We start from the raw sequence: 19,778 nt of genomic DNA on the forward strand, positions 1-19,778 counted from the left end.
ATATATATATAAATACAGGAGATGGTTGGGGGAGCTGTTGTATTGCAATCAACAGATCTTAATGAAAACTTACATTTCTTGGGGTTCTTGGCAGTGACTGTGTGATTCTCATACTGCTTATGGCTCTCTGTAGCCTTACCCCCATAGTCCCAAAGTTAAAAGTTTTTAGTTTTTTTTCCACAGAATACACCTAGCCTCGTATGGGTTGGCAACAGAAGTGAGCCATGTAGCCAGCTGGGGATAAATTTGCACTTAAAAAAAGCTAGCTGGCAGCTAATTACCAACTGTCTTGAATGACAGAATGCAATGAAAAGGTCTGTGCACAACTCACACTTTGGACTGACAGAAAAATCCCAAGAGAAACAGAAAACTACATATATGGCAAAATTTAAGACATGTAATTAATATATTTAAGGCAGACTTATATTTTATGAATTCAAGATGTTTTAAGGCCTTAATTTAAATACATAAATTTAAACTTTTAAACTTTTTAAGGATGCACAGACACCCTGCATTTTACTTTCTCATTAAGATCTGGACACGATCCAGTTACTGGTATCAAAGTAACCTAAGGTTTGACAAAGATACAACTTCAAACACACAAACATTTTCCTTCAAACTGTTTGGAGTTACTTTAACAGGAATTTCCATTAGAGAATATGCCGGAGTAATCGGATGATATGGAGCATTAATTAATGCTACTTCGACCGCTGCCTGTCCTGTTTCTGCACACTGCTGGCAGAGACAATGTTGGCTGTTATTTTTGGTTGTAATTACACACCACTATCACCACCTTATTAGAGCATGTGTCTGTTAGGCTAAGCTGAGCTAACATCATCTGTTGAAACATGTATAATGAATATGGATTTGTAAACTATCGCAAAATGTAGAGGGTGTTTATTTGGTTCTTTACTGCATGTCTGCATCGAAATAAAAATAATGATTAATAAATACCCTCAAAGAAACTATTCTACCTGTGATAATCTATTTGTTAGAATGTTTTAGCAACACTAGGATACATGACAGTGGAGTTTCTGTTCTAAATAAAAACAGTTGAATTACATTCATATTTTTTAAATACTATCTCTCTCTCTCTCTCTCTCTATATATATATATATATATATATATATATGCTGTGAAACTGTCATATTTTTTCACCACAAGTCTATGGACGTCAGAATACACAAACATGCCATTTCAAAACTAAATATACATGTTTGAGGCAGTAGTTGTTGGTGTAAAACAATTGCATGAGAAATAATCAGCTCTAAGTTCTGAAAACTAAAATCATAAAATTGTGTACTGTAAATGAAAAGACACCCCAAACTCAGAATCGGCAGCAAAACAACTAAATCCCAGTTACCTTGCATGATATCTGGGGTGCCACACCGTGGTGGGCGGGGACTGTCTTCTGCCAGCTTCTGATTGGCTTTCATTGAACTTGGTGGAGTGCCAGGAGTGAGGCCTGCTTATGGGTTCATTCCGTCTGCAGAGAGGGCAAAAAACACAGACTGGGTTACAGACCAACTCTGATGAAGAACACTGTTTTTCCATCTATAAACCAGCCCATGTCGACTTTATCAGCAAACTTAAAGGTTCAAAAATAAGGCAACAGTTGTCTTGTGAGAAGTCTGAGCATGAGTTTGACTTACATTTTTTAAATTGAGCACACAAGTATGTATTAAAAACACATTTGCTTTGAGGTATCAGATGATGTGTGTGTTAGTGTCTTAAACTATGGTACACTCCTACAGGTCTTTGGCAAACCTGAGTAGTCTGAGCTCTGAAAATGGATATTTTATAAGGCCAGACGTTGGAGCTGAGGTTTCAAGTAAATGGTATGTTGCACTGTAAGGACTCAACTTTTTAAACAAATCCAAACAAACTCTTTAAACCAATGATGTGTCATTTTTTTTGTTCACTCCATCAGTCACAGTGGGAATAAATGTGACATATTTTAGATTTGCAGATGATAGTTAGCCATAAGTCACATACCCTTGAAAGCCGTTCTTTCTGAGGTAGCATGTCACAAGGCAAACACAAAACACAAATTAACACATTTGCTCAGAATTACAAACAAAACGCATTCTACGTCTAACTGGATGAAGATGCATGCTGCACAAATGGAATGAACTTTATTGAATGACATGAATCACAGGACAATGCAGGTGATGATCAGCCAGAGACAGAAAGCTGATGTCAAAGGACTTTACTAAGCAAATGAGTTCTATGGTAACGTTCACAAGGCAGACATGATGAGGGGGGGAGTGGACAGGACATATGCACTACTTCTTTACAGTGAAGTCACAGAATCATACCTCATGGAACTTCGCAAAATCTTCGTAAGAAAGCTTCTCGCCACATGCACATCATTCTCTGAGGGCATTTTCTGAGCTACAATATCCACCATTTTCAAATTCCTGGGCAGCAAGGGCAGGAAGACACACAGAGCTCACCAGCAGGACAACACAAAAAAACCACTTTACATCCTGAAATACTGATATGCTTGTGAACACTGAACAGGTAGGACGTAGCTTCAGTTTTAAGACGCTATACTTTTGGTTGCCTTTAACATCTGCAGCCATTTAAAGGAAGATAAAAAACTAAAATAGGATGATGCTTTGCAAAATGCATGTGATAAACAGCGCACCTGTAAAAGGAAAACTAAACAAATGATTTGGAATATGAAAGGGTTGTGGTTTTAATCACAGAGAAAAGGCTTCTTCAATCAAACATGATGTTCATTTAGTAAAATAATTTCACCACTTAAGACATTTGTAACAGGAACTCTGTTAGAAATTTTCCTCAGATCTCTTACACATTTCCCATGGGAAATTCATTGGCATAAACTGCAGACCTGCCACTGCCTTCCTTGTAACTATCTAATATGTAAATAATTTATTTATGCAAATGAGACAGGATTTTAAAGGATTATTAATCTGCAAGGATTACAGAAATCGACTTTGGAGCTGTCCTCGTTCAGACTAGTTAAGTTCACCCTCTGGGAATAATCAATCCATTTTAATTTCTACTTTCCAATCTATTTTCTATTAAGGATGCCAAGAGAGTTAACAGATATGTACAAGATACTAATAGCTCATAGCCACAAAACAAAAGTCACGTTAATAAAAAAACAAAACAGAAAATCTCACTAAATCATCTCTTTAAGAATCTTAAATAAAACTGCAGTAAATATATTACTAATATTCAACTTTATTTATTCCACATAGCTGCTTAACTATTCTTTTTTAAGTTTTCATAGAACACTCTAAATTTACAGAATAAGTGAAGGTCATGCAATGTTTATATTAACTTTCCTCTTAACACATACAGGAAATGTCAACCACTTGCTTTTGTGAAAAAGTTTGTCTGTTTTTCTTTGAGAAAAAGAGAAAATTGCATCAAAAGACAAACATTTTTCCTTCTTTTGGGTTTCCATAACTATTCAAAACTTAACATTTGGACGGAATATCATGCTTTTCTAGATCACACAGAAAACCTGTATGAACTTGGCAGAAAGAACATTCAAACTCAACAAAACAGAGGTTAAAGACATATCATACTGAAGTATAAATGATTGTAATTCAAAGGGACATGCAGTATTTCTGAATAGTAATTAACTCGTACTCAATGTAACAGCCCCCCCTTCTGGTAAAAACACTTCGGTGTTCAGTTCATGACGCTGGAGCAAATGAGAAAGCCCAGGTAAGACGGACAGAATAATTTACAGGCAACTGCAAAACTGCAGCAACCATCTCTCATCGTCAGAGGAGGGTGAAGCTGAGGTGAGCTATAATCAGACGGCCATATGGTCCCTGGGGGAACACAGGCCCAGCATGAGTCAGGGGGGCTTAGAGAGGAGAATCTCGCTCACAATCAGATCAGCCACTTCACCGCTTTATTCAAGCTGTCGTCTGCATGCCAGGCATCTTTTCTGCCCCCACTCGAGCTCAAAACTGACACAGTTTGGCAGCCACAGAGGCAGTAGTTTGTGGTGGACAAATGGTGAACTGTTAACCAAAAGGATAATAATCGGTATCAAAAACATTTTAATTCTTTTACTGGGCATCAGGCTCCAATTTCTATAATGGCGTTATCTCAAGTATATTCAGCCAACAAATCTGTTGAATATATATAAAACATTACTAATGTAATAGTGCAGATGTGTAGACAAAGGTTTTCTTGCCTTGGTTTTCACTGAAGAGAAGATTTGCTCATAAAAGTGAGGTTAGCAGGACCTGCTGCTTCACTGAAGTAATGAGGAAATGTCCAAAACCAACAACTTGTTTCTCTTGGAGACACGACTCTTGCTTTTGGATCAAATTAATACAGTTTTGACACCCTATGATCTTTTTTTCAGACAGACAGATTAAAGCCTCTGTAAAGTGGGTCAGTTCCCTAAAATGAATTGAGGATTAGAGATAAGGCCTATTTAGAAGACAAAGACAAGCCAACATGGAGCCCAAGTCGTCCTTGTGTCGTCGCAGGCCTGTTTCTGGGGCAGCTAACCACACATGGCGCATGCCATTGGTATGCAAATGAACCTGGTTTTATTAGGCCTATCGTCAGGGCTACAGCTGGGCAAGCACAGATATGTCAGGAAAGTGAATTGGATGGCTGCAGTGGGGGGCAGGGGAAGAAACTGGTCACTGCTTTCTGAGTGACCAGTTTGAAGTCCGACTGAACACCAAGTGTACGCTCGACTGAGCAGTCAAGAAAAAAATAAAATCACATAATACAACAAAAAAAGTCCAAAAACCTTTATCATTTCTTTTATGTGCAATTCTTTAAAGTTTAATTTGTCTTTATGTTTTAAAATGTTAATTCTTACTGATCACGGCTTAACCTAAATGACTGATGGCCTCAGACCGAGAGGTAAAACAAAAGGTTCTCACAACAATAACAAAGTATTAGGGTCAAAGGAAACCAAAGAAGGCCCCGTTATCCACAATTATTCATTGATGTATAAATAGGCAGCATAAAACATCAGCATCAAAAGAGATAGATTTCAACTATTTAATGTTAAAATGTAAAAATAAATGAATAAATAAATGATGAAGTCAGACTCACCAAACATGTGGATGAACAGAAACAACAACAACCACAACAAATGTAAATCCTAAAAGCAGTCCACTAATATCAAAGTGGAATTTAGTTTGAGTTGTAAAGTGGGACCAGCTGCATCCATGTGCTGGTCAGGCATAATGGTCCCAGTACTTCAAAGACAAAGATAAAAAGGACTGACTTCTGAGCACCAACATTACCTACAAACTCACATTGTCTGACAACTTAGACATTTCAACCTGAAATGGGCAACACTGAAAGTAAAACCAAGTTTTCCTGGCAGAAGTAGATACAACTTATGGGAGGTTTTCTTCAGGGGCTTTTTTCCCCCAGAGAGGGGGTAGAAAAGTGCACTAAAGGGAGGAGGGCCATTGTCATAGCCAGTCCCCTGTGAGTATTCCCCCTTCCTTGCGTCGTCTCATTGGCTCTAAGGGGCTAATATGCTAATTGGGAGATGAAAAGCCGGACTCTTGTCTTGCCATCACCCCTGTTGTGAGGCACACATGCATTTCAACAATTACCATGGCAACAGCTTTATCTATAGTGTGTGAGAGCGCTTGGTTTCCTGAAAGTATCCGGTAAAGAGCGGAGCTGCTGACCATCAGGGGTTGTTACCTCTGCTTGGTGAACACAGATCAATATCAAAAAGTATTGACTGGTAATTGTAGATATGATCAAATTCAACTTTTCAATCTAAGAACACAGTTTCAAGTAAACCAATTATGGTGCGGCAACCACAATAAAATTGGACACATATTTTTAACTGTTTGAAATCTTATGAACAGAGTAACAGTTGCCACATGTTGCTGCATACTGCTGGTCAGCAGGATGAAAAATGTTGTTTGGATATTTTTGGTCATTAAAAACAATCAGGATCTGAAAAATAAAGAGTCTCAATACCATTTAAAAATACACCTAGTAAGCTAAAAATGGCGACTCTTTTAAGGAGATGATTGCAGGATGACTATTCTTGAAGGTAATCCGACCAATATATCAGATTATTTATTCAAAATCATTTTTTTCCTTAAGTTCAAAATTGATTAACATTCTAAAAGGTTAAAGATAACCTTCCATTTTCTATATCTCCTTAATCAATGCAACATTATTCCAAAAGCAGAAGGAATAATTGTTGCTTTTCAGTTTCAAATAAAAATGCTTGGATCATTGTTTAGAGATTTGTTTGCATTTTTGTGCAAATTAAACCTGACCAATAACAGGAAAACACTCCTCAAGTGCTCATGCTGAATAGGTAAATATTTATTCAGAATTCTTAATTTATATTCCTTTATAACTATATAAGAAATTACAAAACACAACAGTTTTTCAAAGAAATTAAAAATGTTCCCATGTTTTTATCTTCTTGTCTTCTTAAAGTGGAAAACATTCCAGTTCACAGTTTTCGTTTTCTAAAGGACAAAAAAAAATAATTATGGGATGCAGATTAGTGCAGAAATACTGCAACCTAATGCTGACATAAAAGGCACTAAAGTTCACAAAAACCTATTGTAAGCATTTTTCTTCAATAACTTCAATAACATTATGTTTCAATACTGTGAAGTAAGAAAATAACTAAAGGCAATCCATCTAGAAACATTGCTTGTACTGTGTCCCCTGAGATGTTACGGAAAGTCAGACTCTAAACCTTCACATATTTTCACTCCTAAACCTATTAGTTTCAGCTGAAAGGGGGAATGCTGTCAAGAAAAATGATAGACAGCTGGTAATTATCAGCCAGCTTGAAAAGCATGGCAGTGACGGAGGAAAGTGCAGCATCATGTACAGTATTGGACGGCAGGAAGAAAAAAAAAGAAAAAGAAAAAAAAAAAGCTAAAGTTCAAACTGCCAAACCTGCACTTTGCAGGTGAGCTGCTGGGTCCCGTTTGCTCCATGAGGAGGCTCACAAAGGCCTTTCTTCAGCTAACCCCACAATCAGACCAGTCATGGTGTAGGTGAGAGAGGTGAACTGTGAGCACCATGCAATGATCGGCACATTCCTGGGCTGAGTGGCATACCAGCTGCCGAGTCACGAGCTGTCTGTGCTGACCCATGGCCCAGAAACACCTGGAAGCCTTCAGACTGAGGTCGAAGCTTCCAGCTGTATCATTACACGAGTGTTAAATGCCACCTCAAATTTTATTGGATTCTTTTGTGTGTCTGACAATGGGCATAAATTCATCAACAAGTAATTATTTAGAGCTTAGGAGTGGGCCTAAAATAAAATAATTAGTGTGAGCAACCCTCACAAAACTGTCAAAATGGCAAAAAGGTGCAAAATATTTATATGCGAAGTCAGCCAGGACTTGGCTGTTATTCTGGATCCTGGAGGGCTATGTTCCCCATTAAGACTCTTTTATAGGTGTTACCTGTTGACAGAACATTTCTAATGTTACACATGAAGAATGAGTCAAAAACATGGCTGAAGATGGCAAAAAATAAATCATAGACAACTCTGCAACAACACAGAGTTCATCACCTACATAATTACTCGACATAACTAGTCCAAACATTACAGTTTCTGAAACAGTATGAGAATATTGGACACACATACTCACACCTCATAACACGCAGCATTTCAAAATCCAGCCCTTTTCTAATCTGTGCACCATTCCCAAACTCACCGTTACAACACTCTTCCAGGTCGAAGCTGTGACTGAGGGTAAGCTTCAAACTAGTTAGCCATTTCATTATCAGGGAGATGATAATGAAGGAGAGAGAGGATACACATGGGGACTGTTGTTTTGGTGATGCTAAGAGGGTTAAACGGTAATGCTATAGTCAAGAGTTGTGCGTACTACCATCATAAATAACTAAAGCCAGATCAAAACAGCAGGATAGGGAAATGTTCTGAACTATATTAATATATATCATTATACACTGGTTAAAAGAGGAATCAAGACTGAATAAAATCAGCATTGGTTGATCAAAGAATGATAAAAACCAGTGAACAAAAATCTCCCACAACTTTGGTAAATCGCTCATAAATCTATTGGATTCTGTGAAAATTCATGAGGAAAAAAATCGGTATAATTTATAATTCTACCTTAAAGACTCTGTATGGTTTCATGTACAAAGTAAAACAGTACATTGCCAAGTTGAATGCAGCCAATATTAGTAGACTGTCAAAGTTTCCCTAAAGGCAAGACTAGAAACTACAAAAACAAAAGCTTTAGTCTGTAAACTATAATTTGTTATGTTGAGATACAAACAATTTTAAGAAATCTACTTAAAAGGAATTTAGTTATCTGCATTCCAAAACGTATTGCGTAGGCTTAATTAGAAAAATAAGGCTTGCTAAATGTAAGCCACTGCCCAGAACCCCTACTGAGTGCTTACACTGTAACATACCCCTGTAATCTTTTCCTGCTATAACTGGATTTTGCTCTGAAATGCTGAAGCTTTCGTTAATCTAAAACAGCCACTCGATGTGTATGAATGTTTATTTTGTTGCTACAAGGACAACAACATTAAAACAGAACTTTGCAGCAGCAGATGATTGTGCCAGCAGCAGAAAAATGGTGAAACATAGAAGTCACTCTGGTACTTTTGTGCTGATTCCAGAAGGGGGAAACACAATGCCACAGGAGTGTGAAGTTTAATCATTCATGCAGCAGTAAATGTCTTATGAGGGTATGGGTGTGTAGCATTGCCACAGAATATAAACTGTCTGAGTTTAGCGACCATAGGAAAAGGAAATGTCACTTTTTTATAAGGTCTACTGAAGTAAAAGTAACTATCAGGTTTAGATAACATTGTAGGTTAAATTACGGATACTAGTTCTGCAAGTTTTTAGCTCTCAATAGCTAGTCTTAACTAGAACAACAGTAAACAATTCCCTCCAAATCCAACAAGATAATTCAAGTGTATTCTGACAATACGCCTTAAATTGTGCAGTACAATCAAGCTATTCATATTTCATGTTTATGCTAAATACCTTTAATCAAATTGATTTAAAAGTAGTATATCCACATTGCCTTGCAGAAATATTAACATTTCTTGAATTTCTCAATTTACAAGCAAAAGCTTCAAATGGGATATATGTGACAAAGCGTAGAGGTACATAATTGTAAAGTGGAATGTAAATAAAACATTCAAAACAGCTTAAGTTTTGAATATTTTAGGATTTAAGTCATTGCCCATTCCCTCCAAGGTAAACACCAAGGTAGGAATCTTGGAATAATCATGGACTGTAAATCCAACTATATAGTTTTGATCTAGTTTTCCATGTCTCTGAACGTTGCAGTTCTGGAATATGACAGAGCTGAAAGATAAGAGGTTAATGGTAGCTTGATTCTTCTCACATCCTTGGCAGTCCGTTTGTGTCTTTTTTTTTTCTTAGCAAACCTGTTGACTATTTGCAACAAAACACTTGATGGCTCTGTAATCATGCCCCGAGTACTCCATCCCTCAGAGATTTTTGGTATTTTTTTTTACTCTTCAGAGTTGGTTCAATCTCTCTTTTTGGCTCATTTTGTCTAAACATGTATGCCACACAGAATGTATTTTGCAAAACCTTAAAAATTATTATCTTACTTCCACTTTACAGCTATACTCTGGTTTGTGTTGATCACATAAAAATCATGATAAAACAGCTCAATGTTCGTGACTGTAAAGGTAAATGTGTAAATGTGAAAAGGTCCAAGAGGTATCATTACGCTCGCAAGGCCCTATAAAATCATACTTAACTTCACACAGCAAAAAGATCAAAGCAGTTTCGAAAAGGCATTCAGGAGAGTGAGATGCTTTCCCACATACAGCCACACCTATCTGATCTCTATGTGACGTGTGACAAGTTCTGCCCGTCCCCTCGCAAAAATGACATTGCACCAACCACCGCGCATGAGTCACCATGTGCAAAAAGTACGAGAGTGGAAACTGAGCTCCGCCCTTATGCTATGTGTAGAGAAACCACACCTGTACACAGGGGCAGGTTCTGACAGCTTTCTGATAACCATCCAACATTATCCTTCAGCTGAATGGGGAGGTGTTTAACAAATAACATTTGACGTGCACAGGCAGAGGTGGAGAGCAAAAGAAAACATCATGGGCTCCAACCAAACTACAGGTAGCGATGTGAACGCCAGAGGACAGAACATTTCCAAACATCAACAAGCAAACAAGCAGACCACAGCTGAATGACAAGTAGGAGAAATTGGACATGAAGTGAAGCTTTGAGGTTCAGTAATGACCCACTATCACTTCGCAGTATTCTAAATGTGACCCAGACTTGTTATTATGGCCTTGGGAAATGACTGACTCGAGATGCTATTTGAGACGAGTCGAACAAAGGAATTCCTCAACACAGACAATCCGAGCAAACAGAGAGGCCTGTGGGATTCAGAGACTGCTAAACACAATATGATTAAGACTTGTCCTTGAAAGGTAATGTCTCACTCCATTACGAATTACAAGCATATTAAAGTAAAATATCCAGAATCCCCCACTCATGCCTTCTGCTTTTCAGCAGCTTAATGTATTGTGAAGGTAATCCATTTCCTCCCACAGGTTCAAAAGAAAAATGTGTCAGGAAAAAAATCATGTGAAAACCGAGATTCCTCTGCTGTCTAGAAAGTCATTAACCAAGATTTCTTGGTAACACCGGGAGTAAAAATAATTCCTTGACTGAGACCCCTGGTAGAGCCAGACAGAACATTTACTCAAACCACCCTGAGCTAAAACTTTAGTAGCCATACCTTTCAAAAGCTGATGTGGGATTATGCAACATTCCTCCAAGATAAGGGGATTAATGCCACTTTAGAAGAGTTTCATGGAGCATAACCCATCAGAGTCAGTACAAAATACTAAAATACCAATACCTTTCTTTAATATATCTTTATTTTCCTGCAATCTACTTGAATATTTTAGACTACCAAAATAGTGAGACTTATCTAAAGGTCCGCCCGTATGGGGAGCTACTCGGTTTCACATAGACTGTCTATCTTTTTGCAAAATCTATGTTTTCATTCTAAGACATGCAGCTGTGATCTCTGTCGACAGAAATGCAGGTAATTGAAACAGATTAAATCTGTTAACTTTCTGTACGGATTTTTATCTCCATGGAGCTAACAATCTCAAATTCCTGTCTGATGTGACAAATCCCATTTCCAATTCTTTCTGTAAAGTCAAACTCCAGTCCTGAAGGGCCGCTGTCCTGCAGTTTTTAGATGTGCCACAGGTACAAAACACTGGAATGAAATGACTTAATTACATTCTTCTTGTGTAGATCAGTTCTCCAGAGCTTTGCTACTGACTTAATTATTGTATTCAGGTGTGGTGCAGCAGAGGCACAGCTAAAAGTTGCAGGGCAGTGGCCCTCCAAGACCTGTGCTGTAAAGAGTTCTGAAAAGTTGTTAAGGACCAACTCAAGCAAGTCAATCCATTTGTAAGATTTCAGTCTGATTTCTGGTCTTCTCTTTGTACAGAAACGGCTCCGATCAGAGTCACCAACAACCTGCTAGCAGAGCTCTCCATCGCTCCTCATCCTCCTGGACCTCAGCTGCTTTAGACAACCATAATATCCTTCTCATCGGGATCCGTTACACAAACACTCACCATCTCTACCAACCGGGACTAAAGTTCACATGTTGGATGACCGAGCATTTGCTGTCGCTGCCCCACGGCTCTGAAACACCCTCGCCAGAGAGCCATTGAAGACTTATGACTGTTTCAAAGAACATTTCTATTCAGCAAAGGTTACCAACAGAACTATTACTATTTTATTTTTTGTTTGATTCTTATTGTGTCTCATTTTACCTTTAATGCGGCACTTTGAGATTTCTTTCAAATTTAGGAGGGTTTTATAATTACATTGTATTGTTATTATTATTATCATCATTACCAAATCAGAATAATCTAATCTTCTTGCCTACAAACACATATGACTCAGTTGTTCAGTAGTGAAGGTCAAACACTGAAAAAGTTGATTTCTTTTCCCTTTGGATTCAATATATCAAAGCTAAGAACTCCCACAGTACTCAGTCTGAAAAACACTTCAGCAGATCACCTGTAGTTAGATGCACTCTGAGTTTAATAAAAATCAGATGAAAGGTTAGTGATAGTCTTTAGAATCAAAAACTAGAATCTGACAGAATTGTCAGGTGGGACAATTAAAAAAAAACGTAATCTGACATCGGCAAGAGACGGCAAAATCAGTGTATCTCAACTAAAAATGGTTTAAAAATACTTTCTAAAACTAAAATGTCATGTTACAGACAATCTGGCAAATCTAAAAGCCTTCTTTAGTTAAATTTAGACTGTGTTTCTTAAAACATAAAGGACCAGAGATGGAAATACACAATACCTCATACTTGTTTCCAGATCCTACAAACAACGTATCTCTCAAGACTATAACAATAAGTGAGATGAGAATCCGAGCTTTGTCCTTGCAGAGACAAATGGTGAGTGGACTTCCTTGTACGAGTGAATTTGTTCAGAGATTACGCTATGATATGATAGAATGCAAAAAGAAATGCGGATGGCAACGACAGACAAAGCCACCACTGTTTCACACACACACAAGGCCAATAGTAAGATGGCTGCTCTGTTGACAAATGATTCATCAGTTTAACCCACATATCAAACCTAAAGAATTACACAAGGATCAGCACACTATGAGAAGTGTCTTCTAGTGACAATAGTGGCTTACTATTCTGTATGGGATTAGAATATTTCTGGGCAAAACAAGCGAGGCGTTTAGTTAAGATACTGGTGTCAGACAAACTATACAAACCTGTATTGCTTGATCACACAGAGCACAAAACCAACTGACAGGGTGTGCTGAACTTAAAAAAAACTTTTAAAAAAATCTCACAGTCACATAATAAATGACTTCCCCTTGTGTGTCCCAACACCTGCCTGCGTGGGACAGTCATGATGTCACCCACTCTTTCTTCTTTTAAACTCTGCCACAAACCAGGAAGCAGAGTTGAGAGCAAGCCTGGCTAAACAGGAACATCCAGCTAACATGAGCTCTGTGAAGCGGATCCCAGAACGAACAGACTGAATTACAGACGGGGAGCTGCTGGGCTCGGGATCTCTGCTCCTCCGTCGCCTAGGTGTGTTTGGAGCTGTTGCCATGGTGAACTTTTATGCTTATTAGATGGTGACGGCAGCAGATCCAGGAGGACACCAAGCACCTACCTTTTCACTACTAGACTGAGGGTCTTGTGGGAGCCTTTGACAAGGCAGATCGCCTCCTGTCTGTAGCCACTCAGGGGAACCTCGTTGATGTTGACGAGCTCGTCTCCCACCTGGAGACTCACAGCTGCTGCCTTGCTGCCTTCCTCCACCTGGAACAAAAACATAAAAATGCACCTAAACATAAATCGACAACACTGGGACTCAATGATTTGAAATATATCAGTATAAAGCAGGGGTGTCAAACTCCAGTCCTCAAGGGCCACTGTCCTGCAGTTTTTAGATGTACCTCAGGTACAAAACACTGGAATGAAATGGCTTAATTACCTCCTCCTTGTGTAGGTAAGTTCACCAGAGTCCTGCTAATGACCTAATTACTCTATTCAGGTGTGGTGCAGCAGAGGCACATCTAAAAGTTGCAGGACACCAGCCCTCGAGGACTGGAGTTTGACACCTGTGGTATAAAGTAAGAAAAATTGTGTATATGTGGGATGTATGGGTTGGCGATACAAGTTTTATTACGGTGTTTAGCGGTCCTTTTGTGACGATGGTAAAAGTGACAATAGCTTTGTTTCTATTGACCAAATAATAGTGCAAACTGGAATTACGAAAATAAATTTGCTTAATAGCAACACGGTAATTTCAAAGAATCCATGTTTTCCGATAAAATGTTTTGTTGCCCTGCGACAGACTGGCGACCTGTCCAGGTGACCCCGCCTCTCGCCTGGAACGTTAGCTGGAGAGGCACCAGCAACCCTCCCGACCCCACAAAGGGACAAGGGTGTACAGAAAATGGATGGATGGATGGATGTTTTGTTGCTAGTATGAGGTGGTGTTTTGGGTGGACAGAAAATGGTTAATTTCTCTAAACTGCGATGGAAACACTTTTTCGGGTCACAAAAGTCATGTGATCAACAACTGGATGTTACTACTGGCGGAAAAGAAAGACGACAACAGGAAGTGGTAGGAGGATGATGGCGTGTTTTTTAATGACTGACTGTGTGAACAAACTTATTCACTTGTGATTTTAATTGTGTTTCCATATTATGGATGAACAACAGACAAAATATGCTGTTTCCCAAAATAAGCAGCAGGCGTGCGAGCTTCTAAGGACCAGAATCAAAGGCAGCGAAATGCTTCAAAAAGCTGCACTTCAAACCTGTGGCATAATGAAAAAACAAACAGCGTTGTGTTTGTTTGAAGGCAGACACCTGAAATAACAAAAGAGGATGTACAGTGAAGAGCGCACAGCACACTGGACTCACAACGTCTGCTGCTGGAATATCTCAGAGGACATGCTGACACAAAGGTTGAACAAACCGAGATAGAACATCTTAAAGCTGACGGCAGCTACAGCCTGGTATTTCTGAAGCGTCATAAGTACTGATCGTTAAGGTCATCGCTGTCCTCACACTGACGCAGAAAGCCTGATCTGAGACAAGGAAAAAAAAAAACTGCTCAGCGTGGAAAGAAAGGCCGTGAGACGTTGCCTGGCAGCTGGCACATTAGCACACAAAAAGCTCAGCTCTGCAGCTGATTATCAGTTTTTCTCTCAACCTGTAGCATGGTGCTGTGACTCAACCAGAGAAGTATGTGTAGATTTACCAACTCTCATATCTTATTGGGCCTTTACCCTCACTGGAAAAAAAAAACCTCCAGCAGCCAAGATCAAACCATGGTTCTTTTCATTTTTCTATAAGGGAGCGGTAAGCGAGGTTGGACAAACGGTTTTCATGCTGGCTGGCAAGATTCCTGAGCTCGTCCTGATATGGTAGTGGATTTTGTGGAGAAACAGCCTGATACATTCACATAGTTACAATGCTGAAAACGGATACAAAACACCTGGGATTACTCAAGATGGAAAACTATTCCTGTTCAACAAAGCCATGAGATACATTTCAGTGAAGCAGAGGACATAATCAAAGTAAAGCTTAAGATATTAGTGAAGAGGCAAAGTTAGGAAAGTTGCTCAAAGAATAAATGTTTTCATAATTTATTTTTTGGGGCCCATCTGGTGATCCAAATCTGTCACTCAAAGCAAAAGTAGTCTCATCTGTTTAGGTTTCATGAAAGTTTAGTCTAAAAATTGCTAACTATGTGAAAAAGACAGGAAATATAACCATCACAAATGCATTTGTCCACATTTAAATGCCAACAACTGATTATTAGGCTAGAAAAAGGTGTTACTATAAGGCCCAACTATAAGGCTGACTCATTTAGTAAGGGAGAGCCTTTAAGTTGTCTAAAAAGATAGTTATTTTACTTTCACTATTTTGTCTCCTTATCTCGTCACCTACATTTTATTTTTTACAAGGAAGTGTCTTTCCAGAAAACCAATAGTAGAACTAGAGCTGCATTGACTGGCCAAATGGTGGATTTGGCCAGTTTTCCCTTCAATCAGCTCTGATTCATCATTAGCATGTTAAATGCTGAAAAATTCAATGCATTAAGACTAAGCACTCCCATAAATTTTGATGTAGGATTTAAACTGCTTCCTATTTTTGTGTGTATTATTGTCCTGATAAAATCAAATCAATAGAACTGACCAAAAGTTTTTCTTCCTCCTGGATCATTCAGATTTTTGTAGCTACAACTGTGCTTATTGTAAGACTGCAGCTTACAATAACAGAGCAACTGACACATTTATGGTTAGGTTAGACACACACCTGCCAAGTTTTGGACTTGAGAATATGGGAAGTTTTGCTGCCCTGTACAGAATTATATTTTGTGGCACAGCTTTTCCAAAAAATGTAAGAGTATTCCTTGTGTCAGTGCAGTAGATGGAGCTTGTGTTTAATACAACAGTGCAGACAAAGCAAAGTGGCACAATAAATATTAGTTTTTAGCTCAACAAGTGTGAAACGGACAGCCCTGATTTATGTTCAAATCAAGATCATGCCATATCAACAATGCATTACAAAGTGTCTTCTAGAAACTGTATTGTGTGCACAAAAGACTCAGCAACATTCCCAGAGCTTCATGTTAATCTGTTCTTTTTACAGGACGCATTACTCAATGGGAAGAAGACACTTTAAATAATAGCAGGAGCTTCTTCAAAGAAAACATGAAGCTCAGGTTCATTCAATGTTAAAACTGGAGAGTGTCTGCTTCTCTAAACAGTTTTCACTCCTCCGGACTCCTGACAGGCCTGAGCGTTTCCCTTGTTGTCCGTCTTCCTCCAGGCTGTAATCAGTCCAAAAGCAGCTGTATCCTAAACCGTATCCTCAAAAAGGAGTTGCCTTGTGTCATGAAGGGAAGGATGTGGTGCCACTGAGGGTGAGGAATGTGTCATTTCTGCTGACAGATGTCCTGGGCAGCAAGCCGACACGTCACTAAGCTGACTGACATTATAGGTTATCACCTAAAAGCAACCTTTCAGACGTTAGGTTTGTATTAGTTCATAAGCATTGTGTATATAAAGCTGTAAGGCGGATATTAAGCTCTTTCAAGTGAATTGTTACACTAACTTGACAGTCAATAATTACGTGTTGCATTTGCACGGCTATTTAAGAAGTAAATCTGACCTTCCTTTTCAAAGTTGATCTTTGCTTGAAAGTAAGATTAAAGAATGATAATAGATAATCCGAATACAATGTTTTTTTAAAAAAAAGGAATAATACACAACACTTTGACTAAGTCCCATTTGATTCTTTGACATCCTGTGACCTGAGGTTGTGTGTGTGGGCGACGGGAAAGAGCTTTTCTAACATTTTCTCTAAAAGATTACAAATTTACTCACAAATGTACTGAAATGCAAGGAAAAAAACAAAAAGAAAAAAAAACACTTTATTGGCATAAATAGCTACCATAAAGATGATTTTGTAGTCTTCTAAAAATGTTAAAGGTCAGTGAGGCACAAAAATAAAATGCATACCCATATTTTACATAAACTCTGATAAGAAAAAAAAATATATAGTTAGAAACAAAAACACTGTTGTATTTGACACATCCATACTAAGTCTGATGCGATAAATCAATTAATTGTATGATAAACTAACAGGAGTTTGATGAATAATATTTTTTCAGAGGCATCATGATCCATTTTGTTTATGGTTTTGGTTGTGTGTGGTACTTATTTCCATCTTATTTGTTGCTTGTAGTTGTTGTGTTTGACTTTTAATATTTAAAATGTCTCCCAGTACCAAGTGTTCTTTACAAAATGAAAGTTTATTGGTCTTTGAAAGGGCAAACTTGCATTATTGTGCGCCATTATCAATGCATTACTTTAAAGCAGTCTCAAAACAACATAATCTTTTCTAGTAATAATTACTGAGACCATTTGTCGTCCAGCAAATTTTGTTATCCTGACAGGCCTAATGTGGATGCATCATGTTGGTAGTGGTTGTTCTTTGACAACAACCATTAACTGTTTACATGGCGCATTCAGGTACCCTACGTTGTATCTGAACACAATGAGGAATTAGAGACGAAAGGTTACGAGTGAGCTTCCCGAAGGAGTGTCCCATTTCTTAGAAGAATACCTCAGCAACGACCCAAATGAGGTGGAGTGGAGGGTAGATGTAGAAGTAAATGAGATTTTCCTTTAAACATCCTACGGAAATACTTTGACAAACAAGTTTTAAGAAGGAAATGCTAAATACAAAGTCTTTTCTGTTCTCCTCTGCCCATTGCTTACTTGAAGTAGCGTCTTAAACTCTCTCACAGACACCCACACTGGGTTGCAACAAAAAGGCTGGGAGCAATGAAACAATGCATGCTGATAATTCTCTGCGGGTTTGTCACTAGAATAACTTCTTACTGCGTATTACACAATCATTTGATCCTTTGTTCATGTAGAAACAAAGCTTACAATGACTTGGAAGTATTTTGTAATCCAAAGTAAGTGATGGAAAAACCAGTATCTGCGCTGTGGTAAGCTCTCAGCATTTCTTCTTAACAGAATAAAGTGTAATTAAATAAATTAAACTTCCTGGTTCCAAGGAAAATGTCACTGTTTAAAATCCCAAATTTAAACAGGAACTATATCAATTACTTAAACTTACAGATTTAGCTGCATTTTGAGATATAAAACAACATGTAATGGTGTATTGTTTCAATTCATTATGGCTTTTTATTTTAAATGAATTAATCAGATAAGATTGAACATCCAAACAAATAATCACTGATACAGGTGAAGTGATCAGAGCAAGGCTTAATAACTCCACCATTACTCCATTATGAATCCATTAGTGGTTCAGCTGACAAAATCAAAGCTGAATGTAAAAAACACTACATAGATGTATGAATAATCAGACAGCAGTCCAGATGCACAAAATGCATTGCAAAAGAGTATTAATGAAGTGTTAATAAAATAGGACTCTAATAAATTTCATTATCAAACATCGCCAGAGATCATTTTGATCCAACGTGTTGTAAAAAAAATTATGTAATCTGGCGAATACATTTGGTTGAAAAGATGGAGCAGGAAAATATTTATGTCCTTGGCCATAAAGACCTCAAAGACCAAAAAATCTCCATAAATATGTTCTCACAACTCTGAGGTTAACATTTGGTTTGTAAGTTCTGGAAAGAACTAATTAAAACGAGATAAAATTTTTCCTCTTCTCGTCTTCCCAACAGGGATTTGGGTTAGTCACAGTCAAACTCTGACACAAACAAATAAGTTTGCACCAATTGCAGCGCACACCTTCACTCTGTTAATCCTTTCTGTATTCTGAGCAAACGCCTAGAAGTCTAGAAGACAATGTTTCGGGATCCATGTCTCAAATGTTACACTGAAGGACTTTAAAAAAATATGGGGATTCCAGTCTGCTTGGTCGGTGTGTGAGTGTTTCTGTGAGCAAATGTCAATGCAGTTTGTTTTTATTGTAACTATGCTGCTGCTGTCATGCACAGGTTTCCCTTATAAAAGAGATCTTTGATCTCAAAGAGACTAACCTGGTTATATAAAGGTTAAATAAAAAATAAAATTCATTGAAGTCTTAAGATGAGCTTTCATTCATTATTAAAAAGAACTACATTTTTAATAATGAATGCAAAAGTCATTCTCTATCATCCAGTTGATTTTTAAAACAATTAATCAAATAATTTAAAAAGTGCAACTCTGGTAAGAAGCTTTACATAATAAAAATGGTAACTGTTTTACATTGCTATAAAAAGATTCATATTTTGAAAGGTAAACATGACGGTGAACACTGGGGGTGATTTGGTTCCAGTTCTACCCGTCATTAAAATCCATTTCTGCTTCTTGGCGTTTCCCTGCCTGAGGTACGGCTCTGCTGAACCAGCTTCCTGCTCATATGTGGTTCAAAAAAATAAAAATGTTTACACACTAAAAACTGCCTTTCACGCCAAGGCATATAAAAGCAGCCAGGTTAATATTTGTGATTCTCTCATAGCTTTATGTACACTTTGCTATGGACATCAAGGTTTTTGATTACCATCATTTATTGAAGTGTCATATCAATGAAGCTCCAGAACATCATAAATTTTTTATGCTCATGTTTCTTTTTTAAGTTTTGACAGTAATTGTTTATTCTTTAGAGGGGTGGTATTATGCATTTTCCAGGAACATAGCAACTTTAGTAACTTTGACCTTCAGTTATACAAAAAAAAAACTG

The 19,778-nt window shown here is 37.9% G+C and overlaps 1 protein-coding gene across 5 annotated transcripts in view; it reads right to left on the reverse strand.

Annotated features, from left to right (window-relative positions):
• Positions 1-19,778, reverse strand: part of shroom2a (shroom family member 2a) — a 43,891-nt gene that overhangs the window by 15,973 nt on the left and 8,140 nt on the right. The window contains exons 3-6 of one of the 5 annotated variants that reach the window (XM_016679841.1): positions 13,201-13,349; positions 2,319-2,420; positions 1,996-2,013; positions 1,364-1,486 (exon numbers count right to left, since the gene is read on the reverse strand). In XM_016679841.1, coding sequence (XP_016535327.1) covers positions 1,364-1,486; positions 1,996-2,013; positions 2,319-2,420; positions 13,201-13,349 — 392 coding nt within the window. Of the gene's footprint in view, positions 1-1,363; positions 1,487-1,995; positions 2,014-2,318; positions 2,421-12,361; positions 12,536-13,200; positions 13,350-19,778 lie in introns of those variants that run through there. The other 4 variants (XM_016679843.1, XM_016679842.1, XM_007568462.2 and 1 more) reach the window with 4 other exon arrangements.

This window comes from Poecilia formosa, unplaced genomic scaffold, assembly GCF_000485575.1.
Source record: "Poecilia formosa unplaced genomic scaffold, Poecilia_formosa-5.1.2 Scaffold222, whole genome shotgun sequence".
In the NCBI taxonomy this organism is placed as follows: Eukaryota; Metazoa; Chordata; class Actinopteri; order Cyprinodontiformes; family Poeciliidae; genus Poecilia; species Poecilia formosa.